This window comes from Pyrgilauda ruficollis, unplaced genomic scaffold (genome assembly GCF_017590135.1).
Source record: "Pyrgilauda ruficollis isolate IOZ18807 unplaced genomic scaffold, ASM1759013v1 scaffold37, whole genome shotgun sequence".
Lineage (NCBI taxonomy): Eukaryota > Metazoa > Chordata > Aves > Passeriformes > Passeridae > Pyrgilauda > Pyrgilauda ruficollis.
This window is the reverse complement of record NW_024525156.1, coordinates 4497387-4515934: the sequence shown is the minus strand read 5'-3', so window position 1 is coordinate 4515934 and position 18548 is coordinate 4497387. Positions and strand designations below refer to the sequence as shown.

The 18548-nt window shown below is 44.7% G+C and overlaps 1 protein-coding gene across 3 annotated transcripts; it reads right to left on the bottom strand.

Annotated features, from left to right (window-relative positions):
* Positions 1-306: 306 nt before the first annotated feature.
* Positions 307-18256, bottom strand: UBE2QL1 (ubiquitin conjugating enzyme E2 Q family like 1). Of its 3 annotated transcripts, XM_041475968.1 has the most exons (3): positions 16816-18256; positions 16320-16459; positions 16040-16177 (listed from the first exon to the last, which is right to left on the bottom strand). In XM_041475968.1, exons 1-3 carry the CDS (start codon positions 17602-17604, stop codon positions 16144-16146), a joined length of 963 nt encoding a protein of 320 aa, XP_041331902.1. In that variant the 5' UTR covers positions 17605-18256; the 3' UTR covers positions 16040-16143. The 3 variants fall into 3 exon arrangements, with proteins under 3 accessions (XP_041331903.1, XP_041331902.1, XP_041331901.1); XM_041475969.1 differs by lacking the exons at positions 16040-16177; positions 16320-16459 and adding an exon at positions 307-1639; XM_041475967.1 differs by having other exon boundaries at positions 16064-16459.
* Positions 18257-18548: the final 292 nt, after the last annotated feature.

Genomic DNA, 18548 nt, shown 5'->3' with positions numbered 1-18548 from the left:
GCATGTAGTTTTAAATCAAACTCCAGACCCTCAAGCTCTCTGTATAGTCTCCAATGTTGCTGTAATACAAACAGAAACTGGTCAACCATTTCGATTTGTTCTTGTGTTAGCTATATAATGGAAAGTGCTTCCAAACACACACTGCTTTCCCCCTCCAAATCAGTCTTACAATCGATACTGCCCTACTTTCAATTAAAATACCACCACAACAGATACATCTATATGGTGCTTAGAATCTCACAACAGAAAACCCATTACTTTGAATACAAAAGCTGGCCAAAATGATTGAATTCCTGAGGCAACAGAAACGATACTGGTGATTTTATTCAGCACGTGTCCAATACGATTTTCCATTCGGAATCCACATTTTTTAATGCTTTTCTATACCATTCTTAATATTACCTTCAGCTTTTATGGAGTCCCTTAGAAAGTTGTTTTTTTCAATTTGTTTACCAGAAAACTTAAATTTTAATGATTAAATAATAGGACATTTATATACATCAGTGGGTTTTCTCAGATACTGGGCTCTAAGTACATACAATGTCTATTGAGTAAAAATAAAAAAGAAAAATTCCAGTCATGCAAATCATCTTACAAACCATGTTCCATTTGACTTGAAAATTTTTACTCTGTTACTGGCATATCATTTCAAAATTAAACAGATAAAATTTTAAGGTTGCTTTGTCCATTTCCACTCATTTGTTTTGCTGTTTTGAAGAACTGACAGGCCACATGCTACTGCAGAAGGTACCGCCAGGGTAATCATTTTTCTGCTACCACCAACCAACCCCTCTAAGCCCTGGTGTGGACGTGTTTTAAAAAACCACCTAACCTTCAGCTAACTGCACTGGTTTATTTCTGAACAGCACATCACAATATCAGCACAGAGAGCACATTGTAACCGGTTGGGTGATTCCACTTAATAATTTTTCAACACTAGGACCTTTCAGCATTTTAATTCTGGTTTCATTTATGAATTAAAGGTCATATATAGAGCACAAATGAGGTCTAAATTTAGTCACAGCAGACCACAGTTCCACATAAAGACAAATCTTCAAGTTATGTTGACCTGCTAGGAGACAAAGATAAACAGCACAGCAAACATGTACCTGCAATGCACTGCTTCCCTATTAAATATTAACTGTTTCATTTACATTTAAATGAACTGAGCAGTAATGGATAGACTTTCCAGTACTGCTGTTTGGTGCTGCTGTCATGGAAAGAAGCTGAAGACAATGTGGGCTGTATGGGGGCAAATGACGCAATCTCAGCATCCGCTCAAGTGACTTCAATGATGACCATTCTCCAGTCTTGAAATATAATCCTACACAGCATTTTTTTTTTCTCTCCCTCTGTAAACACATCTGTTCATAAATAACTTAGATGTCTCCTTGACATTCATGGTATGTAACTGAAGCTGAAGTAGAAAAGGATGGGCGGTGTACAGCACTGAGGAGATGTCACAGTACTTTTGTTCAGCATTTTTGTCAAGTGCAGGTTTCTAACATCAGCCATCAGAGACGGGCGGGGTGACCCACCCATATTTTTCATGGGTCTTCACCAAACTCTTAAATGTTGCTTCAGCTTCCTTTCGACTGAATGACTTTTTTGATTTGCCAGCTTTTCTGCAGATACGGCCCTGCGCCAAACACAAAAAGAAAACCTTCATTAAAGACGTGAACACGCATCTGGAAACCACAGCTTAACTTTTCAACTCATCAGGACGAGAGGCATTCCCTTACGCGTTGCAGCAAGCACAGTCCCCAAACCTGAGCAGACAAAAACATTATCAGAGATGATTTAAAATGATATTCAGCACATGGGTAAAAAAGAGGGGGAGAAAAAAAAAAAAAGATAAAAAAGAAGGCATCTGCAGGGCTGTTCCCCGGGCACGGCTGCACTCAGGGCTGCCTGTGCCTCACCCCCTGCAGGGACACCGGAGATTACACCCATCCTGTGGGACACCAGAGATTACACCCATCCCGCAGGGACACCAGAGAATCCATCCCGCAGGGACACAGTCCATCCTTCTCCCTGCCACCCACCTGTGAGAAATGAACAGCTCTGCCCTTTCTAAAAGGAGTGCCTGAAACCAACTTGCTTCCATCTTAAGTCGAAAGTTCTAATTTGTTTATTACCCGTTCGTGCCAAGTTTGATAATGAATGAAAATACACCCATTTGCATATACTGCATTTTTATTACCCTGCTATTATTATATTACCTCTAACTGCACAGCTGTATGAAAATTCAGATCCCTGTTTGGCAGTAGAGACTTTTACTGAGTTATCAATGTCTTACCTTATTTTTCACACTGGTCAGTGTCAATTACCAACCAACAGAGATAAAAGACAGAATTATAGCTGAAGATTAATACCACTCTACAACAATGAATACCTTTAAACAAAATCATTAAAATAAAATAAATACCTTTAAAGTATTTATGCCTACTGAATTTGATACAAAATAGAAGTTTATTAAAGTCACTAGTCTAGTAATTTTAGTAATTGTTTGACAGATTGCACTGAAAGCCTTTTTAACAACAAAGATGAACAGATACCATATTACAGCGTTGCAATCATTAAGAACCAAGTTAGTATGTTATCATTTTTTTATGTTCAACTTAGTATGTTCTCATTTTTTTCTATTCTTTTTAGCTCAAAAACCAACTTTTGCTTCCCTGATTTTACTGTCAATGTGGAATTTTGCCGCACTGACACATTTGCCACATTTTTTAAACCAAAAATTGGCATTTGCAATAGCACGCAATAAATACTGAGAAAATAGTCAGGTATATCAAGGGAAGAAAAGAAGGGAAATGGGAAAAAAGAAAACAAAATCTGTCCTTGGAGTATCAAATTTACTTTTACAGACTAAAATGAGTAAAATTAGTCTGCAGTGTGGACAAACAATTTCTTTCTAGAAAGCTGTCACAATATTGCAGAGGCTCTTTTTGTGTTCAGCACTGCTCCTGTTACAGCAAAACTATGGACACATGAAAGAAAAAGCTGTTTCCTACTTCTGTTTTAACAAATAATTTTTTTGGTGCAGTTCAAGCAGTGTCTCAGAGCACACCTTAACCAAAGATTACCAACACCCTCCAATTCCCACCTCGATTTACTCAGTCATTTATACCCATTTGTTTTTCTCCAAAACAGCTGTTTTACCTGTCGATGCTTTTCCTCACCTTTCTCCCTAGCTGCCACTTAGGGACTAGAAATCTATTTCCTCTTTAAACCCCCTTGACAGACCAAACAGCAAGACACCTTCTACATCTACACAAATTCAATAATTATTATGTCCCAAATAATGATGATCTGAATGGTTCTCAACTGAGTCCTAACCACAAATTTTCTTAGAAAATGCTCATTTTTAGTTGCATAGATGGAATAATTAAATAAAGCTAGCTAACATATTTTTAAAATCTTATTCAGTAATTATAATACATAATTATGTCAGATATAATTATCAATCATAATTATTCTGCAGGAGTATTTTTGTTGCTACAAAACATTTTGTAATTTTTTCCTAATAGGAGTTTTTGTTGGAAGCACACTCAGAGAAACATAGAAAAAGAAAAAAACAAAGTGCAACAGAAGATTAAATCAGTACAGAAAGTGCTGTCCTCAAAATCTCACTGATTAAATACTTTTGAAAGTAAATATAAACTTACTGTGCTGCCTAATTTCTGGATTAGATCCATTTGTCATCTCCTGTGCTTTGTACATTATTTTTTATCCTTTAAGACTTTGATACTTTCTGAATTATATGCATAGCACCTAGGACAGTATGATTCACATCTCACCCAGCCTTTACAAAGTAATAATACTAAGCTGTACCTAGAAGTAGGACCTTTTGCATTGTGAACAGCTCATGTTTGGTGTCGACTATGTACAGCTTTCAAAGCAGGAACGTAAGAATTCTCTGGTGTCGTAATGATGTGGTAAAGATCATCACATCATGTAAAATGTTACTGGAGCCATATCAGATGAAAGGAGCATCATTTCATGAGTTTATTCTGAAACCTTTTTGGTATTAATGCAACAGATCATTAAATCCACTTCGACTCTGGTACCATATACAGGTTGTATGTGAAGTACACCATCAAAGGCCAGCTAATTCTACCCTGCTGCAGTCCATCTATTCCTGTGCTTACACAGGAACTATGGGTGGCATGGTCAGCACTGTCTCTTATTAACCAATATCCTGCCAGCTGTTTATAATTTGGATAAAATTTAACCTCCTAAACTGAAAGTTTCCCTATTTGGTGCCTCAAGTAAACTATGGGTAAAAAGAAAGAAGGCTGGAATTTCAGCTGACCAACTTCAGATGTTTTCAAGCCTATACTTGGGTGGTATCTACTGTCTTACTGATTTTTAGTTTTTTGCCATTCCCAAAAAATTCTTCCCAAATTTAAGTAAAAAATGTCATTTTGGACGCAATTATAGAAGAAAGTGTCAAATGTTTTACCAGGCACTGCTTCCAGCCTTGCACTACAGTTTATTTTCAGCCTACTACTTAAACATGCAGTCATTTTAACTCTGGGCAGGAGCCTGTGAGCTGCTGCATTCTGTAAACATGGCAGTGATGGTAAATACAGTATGTAAAAATGTGCTGTCCACAGCTCTGTCAGGCACAACTGCATTTTGACCAATCCCCAAACCACATGTGTCACTACTGCCGGGGTAAGGAACACAGATCATCTGCATGGCCAACGTTTTGATGTGTCCACCACCACATCAAGGAAAGTGATAAAAACTGGTACCTGAACAAGATCAAAACATTTCACAAGAGGTTAAAAACAACAGCAAAAACCCAAGGAAGCCTTTCATAAAGATATCACTGTCGACTTCAGCTCTGAGAAGTCGCACCAGGAGCTTATTTAAATACTTGCAATACTTTCAGACACTCGCAGAGCGCCTTTCATAAAGGGACAACTGAAAACCTAATTAAAGAGTTGGAGAGAACGTTTCAGATTTTGCCATCTGCTGTGACTTCATGTACTTATCAAGATATAATTTTAACAAGCTAGAAACATATGAAAGGTGAAAGCAGTGCCACAGCACCCAACTGGTTTTTATGCAGCCGTGCTGAAGCGCAGGGGGACGTGTGCTGCGCTCAGCCTCCTCCCTCGCTCGCGCTCCTGCTGCGGCCAGCCTGCATGGCACAGTGAGCAATCGCATGCCACTCATCCAGGCTTTACCCAAACTAATGAGCCTGCACAAACAGCTGAGAAGCATCCAGTCTATAACCCTGAAAATAGTGGGCAGAAAGACCTCCTGGAAGGCGATCTGCTGTGGGCAGCTTTCTCAGGACCCCGGCCGTACCAAAGGACCAACTCCCTCCTGCCATGCTCAGCAAAAGACAAGGTGAATCTCACGTGTGATTTGTCCCCCTGTCCTGGTTCCAGCTGTAATAGAGTTCATTTTCTTTCTAAAAGAAGTGGTGGTTTGAATTCAGCATGAGAATAATATTGATAACACCCCTATGTTTTAGTTGACGCTGAGCAATGCTCACACTAAGCCAAGGACTTTTCACAGTGCCTTGTGCTCTACCAGTGAGCAGGTGCACAAGAAGCCAAGCGGGAACATGGCCAGGACAGCGAGCTGAACTGGCCAAAGGGATATTCCACATCACAGAACATCATGCCCAGTATATTAACTAGGGAGAGTTGGCTGGGAGGGGCCAATCACTGCTTGGGGATGGGGCTGGGCATCTGTCAGTGGGTGGTGAGTAATGGTATTGTGCATCACTTGGTTTTCTTGTGTTTTTTTGGTCTGTCTTTAATTACAATTGGGGTTTTTGTTATTATTATTAGTATTATATTTTACTTAGTTTCAATTATCAAACTCCTTAGCTCAACCCACAAGTTTTCACTCTTTTTTTTTTTCTCCTTCCCACCCAGCCAGGGGATGAGGTGAGGGAGTTGACTGGCACTCAGTGTAGTATTTGGTTGGCAGCTGAGGTTAAAACACGACACATTCACATCTATAGACCTCTGTGGGCAAATCTGGCAGCTTCTTTACTTCCAAGCGATGCCACAGTAGTCTCTGTGAACACATCTCCCCTTCATAATGCTCTGTGACACTGCAGCATATCCTCAAAAATATCCAACTCAACAACTATTAGCTCTTTAAAATCTGTCAGTACCACTGCCAGCAATGTGCCACGTCAATTCTTCCCCAGCATCACCACATCACAAAGTAGTCCAAAGACAGAGTTACATCCTGTACAGAAACCAAATATGAAGCCTGAAACTCTTGAGCCCACTATGACCATACATTTACCCACAGCTGGCCTATGGTGTCATGAAAAGCAGTCTTGCCATTTCTTCAGATCCTTCCAGAGTCAGGACAGAATCGAGAGGATTTCTCTGGGCAAATGGAGTTCCCTTTCTTGTTAAATAAATAATAGTAGCTCCCAGATCCAAACCCAGTGATTTTAGGACAGTAGCAGGTGTGCTTCCAGTTGGCACTCCCTAGAAGAACAGGACTACGTAACAGAGGTCAAACTTGCACAGGATCATACAATCACCAAAAGTACTGGATGGAAGGGACCTGTGGTGGTCTCCAAGTCCAGCTTAGACACTTGGAGATGAACTGCCAACACAGGTCACTGTGGCATTGCACAGCCAGGTCCTGAACCCTTCAAGGTTGTGCTCAGTCCACTCCTGATGTTACTCCCTGCTTTATTAGGTCCCAAATTTTCAGAGATTTAGTGTACACAGCCATGAGCCCTTACGGGGCTGATGTTATTGTGGAAACAATGTAAGCTCCTGTGCTGTGGATCTCTGAGGTGTCACAGCAAACCTTCAGTCACATCCAGGCGTTTTACCTGGACCAGCTAACAAAAAGCTGTGTAAATTTCCAGTAGTGCACAGCTAAGAGACTCAGAAGCAGCAAACCTTCACGTTGTTAGCACAGCTCTTAACACAATCTCCTCAGCCCTGTGTACTTTCATTAGTTCTGGCAATGCAAACAATTCCAGGTTGGTCTCCCAAGGGCAAATCACACAAGCTTTCGGCACGTGGGGCTAACCTTGGCTCATCATGTAAACCAGCGTAAGGACACACGGATGGCTGCAGTTTCCTTTTCTGCCTCCATCCCTTAACAGATCTCTACAGCAGGTTCTGCTGACCCAACCCTAGGTAAATATCAAGAGATGGAAAACAAGCAGAGAGAGAGAAGCACACAAAAGACCGCAGGAAGTCACTATGCCAGACACGGCATCTATGGTGATCCCTCCATGGACAGGAAGATGCTCCAAAACAATATGCCCATTTTCCAAGTCTGTTGTGCCAGATTTCTCCATGTATGACACAAAATCCATGGATTTCCTAAATATTGAAGCATGCTATGAGTTTCCAGTATGTAACATGTTCCATAATGTGTCAGTGACTAATGGCTTTGGGCCCCAACTATTCTATGCAAACGCACTCAAACATTTTCTGATAAGGAACAGAGGCACTCAGTGCTTAAGCCTGAACCAGCCTTATCCTAGAATATTTAAACAAGCTTTCAGAGGAAAATATTTCCACTGGCTTTAGAGAGGCATTCAAAAGCAGAGTGATGCTGAAGTGAGTACTGTCATGCTCTCCATGCAGTGATTGCAATGTGTCACAACATCGCTGTTAGAGCGCAATATACACAGTCTCTCCCCCCAATTACATGGTTTATAATTTTTTTCCTTCATGTACTGATGAGGCACAGTTAATCATGTCTCAAAAACTGCACACAATTTATATTGCACTGTATATGATTATTAGCTATAGCTAAAATAAAGTGGTATAGAAAGTGATACAGACAAATACTCGTAATGCTGCAGCATAAGTGAATTAAAGGAGGTTTATCCTGCAAATGTGTAATTTCCAAAGCAGTACTTCCATGCCTTTTTGGTCTCCTTTTTAAGAATAATCCATAAGAGAAGTGAAAACATAGCAAGTTCTGGCATTAAAGCATCCTATAAATTGTGCCTTCTGGGAGCATAACTGTTCTTTGTCCAGGAAAAAGAAATCTGAGTTGCAGCTGAGTAATTATTCATGCTCATTTGTCTGTGCCAGTAGCCTGCTGCCAGTAGCTCTTAATCGATACAAACGCTTACAGCCCCAATCTCTGTCTGACAGCTACAGAGCACTGTGCTGCTCTCCCTCGCCTCTCCCTAAGTCAGCACCGAGCTGGCAGCATGATTTCAGCACAGATGAGGGTTAAGAAACTCCCTCCCTGCATTTTATGGGTGGAACAAACTCTGTGCTGGTAAAAGAATAAGAAAATTTGGGTGGCTGGCTACATTACTGGTGACTCAAGCATCTCCAGGGCTGAAGGTATGACAACATGGTGAGCTTCTGTCAAAAGAGACAGCCCCTGTTCCCTGCCACCAGAAGGGCACTTGCTAGTCTAGGTGACAGAGTAATGTTTTCTCAGCTATGTATTCTCAGTCTTTTGCTAAGCTCCCTGGACTACCTATATGTGGAATCAGGCACTGGCAGAGTTCCTGAGGGCCAGTCCAGGTGGGAAGGCTGGGAACATGACAGCAACTCTGCATAAACCCACAGGTTCTCCACATCAGGAACCTGAGGTCAAACACAGTCATGGGTGTGAACGCAACCAAAGCAAAGCCAACCCAACCATCCTTTGTGACAGGCTGTAAACACAAAGGCACCACAACAATGCCTATCTTCACATTCCCTAAGTTTTACAATGCTAAAACGAAAAAAAAACAAGAACAAAACAGTAGTAAAAAGCAGGTTGCCTCTGGAAACATCTAATCGAGTTAAACCCAAATTTAGTAAGATCAGAGTCACAAGTGGATGTGCTTTTCTACTGCTATTTATATGAATGTGCCAATCTCTTGACTGCAGTATGTTTCATACTGATGCACATGGACATCTACTCAGAGAGCCCTCCGAGTGCTTCAAGCACATATCCTCAAATGACCTTTGGGTCATTTATAAATTTATTGGTACTTTATGTGTGGGAAAGAGGAATATAGTGAAGTTATATGACTTGCCCATGACTGCACCTGAAGCCAGTGGCAAAACCTGGAAGCCAAACTCAGATCACCTTTTCTCAGGCTAAGTGCTGCAACTTCCTCCTCCAACCTCCTGCTTCAACCTCCTCCTCCAACCTCCTAAATAATAATAGAACACTTCAATGCCAGCTATATTTTAATGGAAATAATATTATAAAATTCACAGAAAATTTAATATTTATAGAAATTCAAAGAAAATTTGAAAAACTAATAACATCAATTTCTTCTGTTTCATTATGCTTTGTTTTTTTCATGGACATGTATTACGGAAATGAGTCTTTACTGCAGCTGGGGGCTTGTTACCAATTGTAGCACAAGCCTAGAAACCAGAGAAATACCAAGTCATTCCACAGCTCATAAAGCCTGACTATGACAAGCATCTGAGCTCCGGGCCATTTCATAACACAGGCTTATGTCTTCCTTCCTCGGGTTTATTTTCACTCATCTTTGAATGCAGGTTTGGGATTATAGCTGACTTGTAACTCTATCAAGGAGTCACTGCAGAAGTTCCATGGGTTCTGGAAAGCCTGTGCAGCGAAGGATTAAATCAACGAGAATCATTGATTTTAACAAAGCAAACGCACAAGATTGTGAAGCAGATAAAAAGACATTTTCCAAGGACAGACTGCACGTGCACGAGACAGGCACGCACCTGCCGCGCGGGGTTGAGGACGGACATGCCTGATGTATCCTTCCTCAGTGTGACTTTTAATGGGAATAGGGTGAATCAGACTGGCACCTTGATCCTGTTTCAGAAGAGGAATCACCTGAACATCTGAAGTGCCCACTTACCTGTTCACACTGGTAAGGACTACAAATTGACTTTCATCAAAGCACACCTACGCTTCTCCCTAGCCCAGGCACTTTCAATTCCCAGTGCACGCCACTGGGAGCCAGGTTAGGTAACAGTATCACATCCTTCCTGTAGAGTTTGTCTTGAGACTTCCAGGATCTACTCAGTTACTGCTGTTTCCAGATGGAGTTAAAAGGCCAATACCCTGTAATGCTCAGCAACCTCCAGAAATGACTTGCGGAGTACAACACAGACCAAACCCCGCACTTTCAAAAAATACAATGATATCCAAGAGAAACCTGCTATTCCATTTACAAGTGCAACAACTGGATCCTGTGCACTTTACAATTAAGACACATTTTGAGCCATTCAGCCAGCATAACTACCACAGCATCTGAGGTTCTCCCTGTTTAACTGCAGAGGAATTGCACCCAGCAATCCTCCCACCGCCCATCTCCCTTCGCACTGAATGTCAGCATTACCTTTTTTGGCATTCACAGGAGAAAACTGGAAACTGCATGTGAAGGACTGAATACGTCAAAGAAAAGAAGAGCCCTTCACTGCCTCTCTCACCAGCCCAAAGGAGCTGAGACTGGAAAAAGAAACGCAGGAAATATTGTATTACTTAACCACCGTCCCACTTTGTGAGAGCAGATGCCCACAGGGGGACATGCCACAGATCATGCCTGGCAATCAGACTCCCAGGATATAAGGAGCTGAATTACTGTGGAGTTACAAATCTTCAATCTGGAAGTACCCAGTCATGCATGGAAATCCCTGGGCATTGTGTGGATGCTAGGAAAGCTGCATATTTTCAAGGCTAGCCTGCAAAAGGAAGAGTAAATCTTCCTCACAATAGAAAGTGGGTTATTTAGGTTACTCCTTCAGGACATCACCCTTCGTGACTAGGCTTTCTGCATTTGAAAAAATACAATTTTCAGTGAAGTATCTGACAAAGCACCCCAATGCTACATGATTCTCTCTGCCTGAACACTCACACTGAAGAAAATGAGCACTTCTTATATAATTCAGGGAAGAAGACTCTTGCTCTTTTCAGCAAATTCAATTTTCTCACAAAATCCAAAGCCACAAATCTTTCAAATTTTTATTTAGGAGATCAGCTAAGTATTGCCAAGAAGAATAAAAGCATGTTTTAAAATTAGTAATTTGGCTTAACTTAGGGATTTTGTTTATTTCATAACTATTTTAAGAGTAATGGGGATAGTTGAAAGTATTTTAAAATTCTCATTTTTATGCTTTGAAGGAGAAAAATAGAGATTATGTTCCCTCTGGTTTTTAAAAGAATTAAACCAACCTCCTATTTCAATGAGTTGGAATCCCTGTGTCTTCATTCTTCTCAGAAGAATATATTTGCATAATAATAGTGGATGGTCAGAACACCAATATATCAGAGTACACATGAACAATTATTTTTCCAGCCCATTTATCAGGTCCAGCATCTCAATACATATGCTCCTACTTAAAACTTCAGCTTCCAATCCTACGTTTCTCAAATGAAATGAAGGAGACATCTTAGAAGGCCAATAGCTCTGAATTTTCCTCTGTAGACAAACAATATTCTGTTATCTCTTTGACCCAGCACTTATATCTTTTTATGGGAAACAAGTCCCCTAACACAGTCTTGGTCTCCTCTGTCATCCTTGTATATGAGTCGATGTTTTTCACCCCTGGACCTAGAGCAACATTTCCCCTCTTGAGGATAACCATAATCACTTGCTCAAGCAACTAATCAAAAGCAAAAAGTACAACAATTCAATTTTTTAAGGGCCTAATAGGATACAATGGCTCCAAATAATTCAGAGACCACTGTGCTCTCTGTACATTTCTGCAGCCTTTGAGATTAGCTGATTTATTCATGGCTACACTCGTCCAACCCAGCATCTGGAGTATGAAAACCCATGGATCTGCAATTAATTTCTGCTATACATATTTGAAAGACCTGGAGTCTGCTGACCTCCTGGACACTGTGCAAGTCCCATCTGCTATCTGCTCGCTCACACTTTTGTTCGGAAGGATGAAGAGGGAGTAATTTAGACTATGATTAACAGCTACCTTCTGTAGCTGTTTGTCATAAAACAAGCCCATTTCTGCTGTTTCAATCTGGCAAACTCAGTTGAGATATTCGAATCTTTAAAATGGAAAGATAAATCCATTCAATAGTCATATGAGGCACACAGCATTTGAAGCAAATGAATAGGGTTCCACTGAGGTATTTCTAATGTTGCAATGTGAGGGATCAAAGACATCAACAACTTTTATTTGAATTCAGGAACTTTTCCAATACAAAACTAAAGCTTAACTATAAACTATCTTTTGATTTTTATTTAAATTTTTATATAAAAACCCACAACAGCAACAATACTCAGACTTAGGGGTACCCTATTCCTATTGTAATATGTCCTAGCAAAATTTCTATGTTTCTTTCATCCTCTGCAAGAATCCTGGAAAATTTTTTATGTTCCTCCTATTCACTGGAAGAACAAGGGAGTACTTCCCTCAAACGAAGACTTTTTTTCATGACAATCTGCAGAGCTGACAGCTACCTGACAGCTGCCTTTGTCCGGCAGTGCAGTCCCCAGCCTCCAAGGACAGAACAAGGGAATTGTAAAAAAGAGGACAAGGCATCTACTGGTCAGCACTACTGCAAGCTTATATCTGAAGTCTCAAGGCATCAGGTGCAGCTCTGTTTGTTGCTTTCAAAAAAAGAAAAAAACCAAAACCCTGATACATTACTTGGACGCTGGTGTATATAGCTTTGTCCTCTTTTAAGTGTCCACCAAACCATTCCATCCAGTGAGAAACAACATATCTATTGGAAGACACAAAACCCTCTTACTTTTGGACAAAGTCTGCTCTTTTTCCTTTGGGACCACATCATCTACCATGTTTTCTCCCTGAAACATGGGCATTGGTCTCATCTGTGTGCACTGACACTCAAGGAGAGCCATGATGAACCTCCTGCTTTGAGATGGTACCATTCCTTCCTTCCTTCCTGCCTTCCATTATTGATATTATTGTGACAATGACTATTGATATTATTGTGACAATTCCACTATCTGGAAATGGAGAGCAACTGACTAATTTTTAAACCTCTCTCTGAAATTACCAATAAATCATTTTACAGGGCTAAGAAGGAGTAACACGCTATGGCCCACCTCCACAGCCTGGATAGAAACAGAGAGACAGGCAAGGGAAGCTCTGCCTAGCCAGACATGTCGAACAGTTGCCTCCAGGACAATAAACAACTGGTATTTAAATTATTTCATTAGCATCACCCCACCTCCCTGGCTGGCACCCCAGCTCTGTGGCAGCTCACGGCGACTGTTTCGCTGGTTCAGCAGGGCCAAGCTCTTGCCTGTGATGACAGGAGCCAGCGAGCAGCTGACTGCGCAGGAAGCAAGTACAAAGTCATCCCTTTAAAAGCAAGGCTACAGTTGAGTTAAGGACAACACCAAGTTTTTTAAAATAAGATTCTGGATCCCAGACAGATAAACAGTCTTTGGCCTTTGATGTACTGAGAATTCCCCTCAAGATACTGACTAGAGCTGTGTGAATAATTGATTTTCTCAGTTGAACAGCTGAAGCAACCAACCAAACAAACCCCAACTTGTTTGTTAATTAACATTTTTTCCTTGAAAACTGAGGGGGAATAAAAGTTAAATTTGGAGCTAAACATTTTTATTTACAGACAAAAAAAATCTAAAAATACAATGCTAGATTCATGCTGGGAAGCTAGGGTGTGCATCCCATAAGGTAGGGCATCTCTCAAGCAAAGTCACCTGAGGAGTGTGGCTCCTGCTTGGTAAAATCTAGAGAAACAGCGAGCCAGCTTTAAAATCCAAGCCCTGGGAGATATGCTCAGGTCTGGGAACTTGGACACAGGTTTCACCACTTACAACTGCAATGCTGAAAAGTATCAGGAAAGTGCTAACTCTTAATTTCTCTACTGCACATTTAAGTTACTGTAGAGACACAACTCCTGAGTGACATCCCACGAGATGTCAGAATGACTTATCTCAATTTCCCTTCTGTGAAATCTATGAAAAAACTTTTGAATTTGTCAAGAATCTTAACCATCTGAAAATGTATTTTCAATGTTGCTTTTATCTGCTTTTGGATTGCTTTGTGGAAAAACAGAAGGTCATACATGCTCACAGCTACTACTAGCTCTACCAGGAGACCAAGAAGTGCTGTTTCCCTTTGAAGAACCAGCAGAGAATGACAGTGCCACAGCTGGCTCAGCAAAATGGGACTGATGAGAAATGTCCAATGAAATGAGCCACCTTGGTTCGATCCCCTGAACGGCCCCAAGGAGGAAGGTGTGCCAGCAGAACGCTCAGCCCTGCCCACTCACACTGGCACCCGTGCCAGCCAGGCGCACTCTTGGATGTGTCACAGGCTGGAGTATTCATGGTGATTTCATGCTAAATCACTGCTGGGAACCAGTGACATTTCTCTGGAAGGTCCCTTTGACTCACTGGTGGCAGCAGTGCCCCATCTCCCCCTCAGTGCAATGGCTGCTGCCATTTGCTCAGGCAGGTTCATTCTGAGGCGATGGACAATGGCCCGCACCCTTCCAGCCCTGCTGATGAACTGCATCTTGAGTATTTCATGCTATTGCAGGTTGCAGGCTGCTTACAGAAATTACACAATTAACCTGATGACAGCCACAGCTGTTTGTTTGGGACGGCTCCTTGCAGGCACCAGGACTGCCCACGGCACGGCAGGCGTCACCCAAACCCGGCCACGCAGCGCTGGGGAATGCAGCGCCTCAGCCCTCGGTGCTCTGTCAGCTCCATTTTTGTTTTTAAAAACTAACTGGTCTAAAGTGGATCACCTGTAAAATGAAACAGGGATAGGGGAGCGCCAGTCGTATTTTGAGCCCTATTATGCAATGGAGTGGGGCTTACATAACAAGGGGAGTGCAATTACAGAAACGTGGCTCCCATGACACAGAGCCCAGCTACGGTGACAGGCTGGCAAACCCATCAGAGGCAACATCTCTCTAACCCAGAAAATAAATGTATTGACCGTACTGCCTAATAACCTTTCCACTTGGATTGAACAATCTGAGAGGTTGACATGTGCCATGTTATGTCAATTTAACTACTAAGTTACTGTCAGCAGTTTATTTCTGCCTTTTTTTTTCCAAATCCCAGTTCTCTTTCTGTCATAACTGACTTTGCAAACTTCTGGAAGAATGCTATTGAAACTCTTGCATTTTAAATGTGTTTATTAATGATGCACACATAAACATCCTCTGGTAATCAAAAATTGCTATTACTTTCTGGAAACCTCATAAGTTGTTTAGGGAAGAAAACTGTCAGATTATATAGCTGAGAATTTATTACTAATAAAACAATACAGTGCTTCTCTTCACTGAGCCATTTTATGATCCCAGTAAATATTCATTGAACCCCTTTAACATTCAACACCTCAGAAAGATGTTGAATTGTTACAAATTTAGCATTGTCCTTCTGAGTTCTTGTAACAAATAATAAGAACTATGACCTCTCTAAAAAGTGACAGGTTAACAAACAGTGTACTGCAGTAAGAACAGCTACAGAACTTCAACGAACCTCAGCCTCTGTGTTAATTAAAACTTTTTTTTTTCTTCTTGGTAGATGTTTTTTTTTAATATCCCAAGGTGACCTAGGAAACCTGACCTCTTGAAATGAAATGCAGAGAAAAATACTGTCTGATTTAAAAAAAAGGAGCAGTAGGCCCAAACCAAATAGGTTAAAGGGAGGACATGCCACTTACAAAAGAGTCTGTTGAAAAATCAAAATTAATTTCAGTCTTAAGAAGAAACAAACCTTTACTTCTGCTCAGGCAAGCAGTTCTACAGAAGCAACAGGAGCAACCTAATTTTTAAGCAAATAAAAAGTACATTATTATTTACTCTTTCCCCACCTCCTTGCCAAGATATAAATTTAAGAAGTTACTCAGTATAATTTACTGACAGACACGGAGCTGTGCAGGTCCCCCGAGTTCAAGGGCATTCAGGAACAGGAAAAGCACCCTGTCACAGCTATGTGTGCACTGCCCACTATAATACAAAGGGTAATATAAGGCATAAAGAACTACTGCCTACCAGCAATATTCACCCATTTATTAAAAACGGCTTATGAAATATTTCTCTTCTACAGATATTCTGCAGAAGGAAAAAAAAAAAAAAAAAGCAGCATAAAGTGCACCGATTCAGGTCAGACGAGATCCTCTGCCGGGAGAACCGATCACCTCCTTTGAAGAGGAGAGCTGGCAGGAACCGTCTGGCTGCTGCAGCTGCAGCACCTAGCCCAAATTACTTGCTCCTTTCGGGCCGGACGATTTGAAACCTGTACAAGTTTGCCAGCAGCTCGGGCAGCGACTCCCGGCGCGACCCCGCGGCACACGTCAGCGCAGTGTGCCGAGCCCCAAAGCCGGGGTCGGCCCTGGTCCCCCCGGAGGGATGCTATGCGGGACAGCACAGACAAAGACCTGGGGGCAGCAGCTCCAGCGTCGCGCCCTCCGCCAGCGGCAGCGCTGCACGCAAGGGACCAGCGAGTATGGCCGACTGCCTGGGGAAGGGCAGGAGGCACCAATCCCAAACCCCACTGGAGCCCGGAGAGCCCCTTTTGCTGTGGGCCGAAGGAGGTGCCCATCAGGGGTAACGAGCACGATATCTTGGTGTGCCACAGGCGGCAGAGCCAAGTGCAGGGACAAAAGCCGGGCGGGAGGACACGATGGATGCATGTGCTCCTCGTCCCTCCAAGATGCCCCGCACCTCTGCCACACCTGCCGGAGAAGGGACCCCGGAGCCAAACACGTGTGTCCCTGCCTTCGCCCCACCGGTGACACCAGGTACTCGGCGAGGACCGGGCCTGGTCGCGGACAGCCGCGGGCTGGCCGCCTTTTGGGTTCCCACCCGAGCACCGCTCAGACCCGCACCCCGAGCGATGGATGCGTGTGCTCCTGCCCGAGCAGGGAGCCCTACCTGCCCCTTGACCAGGCTGGCGGCGAACTGCCTCATGACGGCCTCCACGGTGTAGGCGCTGGACCAGCCGCGGGGGGTGAGCAGCTCCATGCAGATGGCCCCGCCATCCAGGACGTAGCCGTTCTCCAGGCGGGGGCTAAGCACCCTCATGAAGGGCGGCGAGAAGGGGAAGTTGTCGGGGAAGGTGAGGTTGAGCAGGATGTACTCCGTGTTGGTCTCCTTCATGTCCTGCCACAGCACCGAGTCCTTGTCCACCTGGTGCAGCTTCACGTTCCAGTCGAAGAGGCTCTCGTCCACCAGCTCCACCGAGATGAAGCGGTCGCTGAGCCGCGCGATGTCCTGCAGCTCCTTCATCAGCCGCCGGGTCCGCACCTGCGTGCAGTGCTGCTGCCGGCCCGCGGGCACCAGCGCCGCCGGCCCCGACCCGCACCCGGGGCCGGAGCCGGGGCCGGGCCGCTGCGCCGCCTCCTTGCCGGCGCCGGGCTCCCTGCCTACCTCCCGCGGCTTCTCCCGGCCGACTCCCGAGCGCGCCTGCGGCGGGGGCTGCTTGGCCGGTTCCGGCGCCTTCTTGTTCTTGTGGCCCCCGGGGCTGCCCTCGCTGCTGCTGCTGCTGCAGCCGCCCCCGGGGGGGCCCTGCGGCTGCGGCTTGTTGCTGCTGTTCTTCTGGTTGCCTCTGCCGCGGAGTGAGGAGCCCTGCTGGCTGCTGCTGCGGTGGTGGTGGTGCTTGGGGTCCTCCGTGTCCCGGCTGTGCAGCCGGATCAGCCCGATTTTCCGCAGGAGAGTGGCCATGTTGTGCGCGGCTCTGCGATCCCTCCCGCCTCTGAGCACCGGTGGGGCTCTAGTGTGGTTATTATCAATTTAAAGCCCGGCTCGGCGGGTGTGCTGTTGGCGGGCGGGCGGCGAAGCGCCTCTCCGCCGGTCCGGGGCGCGGAGAGGCGGCGGTGCCGCCGCGGTGCCGGAGGATGTGCGGCCGCCGCTCAAACGCCTCCCCTGCCTAGAGCTGCGGCGGGGAGCATTGCCGCAGCGGGGCTGCTCCCGCGGACATCACGGCCCCGCCGCCGTGGCCATGATCCCGTGAAAAGGAAGGAGGAGGAGGGTGGTGGTGGTGGTGGGGGGGAAAGGTAGGAAGGAAAAAAAAAAATCCCCCAGCCTCCCGCACGGGAGAGCCCCCTCCCTCCCCCCGCACAGCGGCGGCGAAACCGCCTGCGCTGCAGATGGCTTCCCCGGCACCTTCGGATCGCGCTCGGCCGAGCCAATCCCCGGCGGCTCCCGGCGGGCCGGGCCCCGCGCCGCTCCGGGCGCCTCCCCCCGAGGCGGGCGGGGGGCGGGAGCCCGTCCGCGTTCCGCTCCGCCCCGCGCTGCGGCAGCGGCCCCGCCGGCCGGGCGGGCCGGGGGCGGTGACGGCGGGGAGGGGCGCCGGGACAGACCCGCCGGGACAGACCCGCGCACACTTAGGTGTGTGTGTGTGTGCGCGCGTGTCGGCACCCACAGGGCCGGGAAGCGACACCGCGGCAGCTCCGCGCACGTGTGTGCGCACGGACAGAGCCCGCAGCTAAGGCACAGACACAGCAGCTCTGCGGTCATGTGTAAGGACACATGCGTGGACAATGGCATATAGGTGCATATGCGTATACAGTTACACCTACCTGCCTAAACACGTATAATCACATATGTAATGTCTATAAAAATCGATATATAAACATGGTAAAAAACCCACGTGTAAGTACATAATG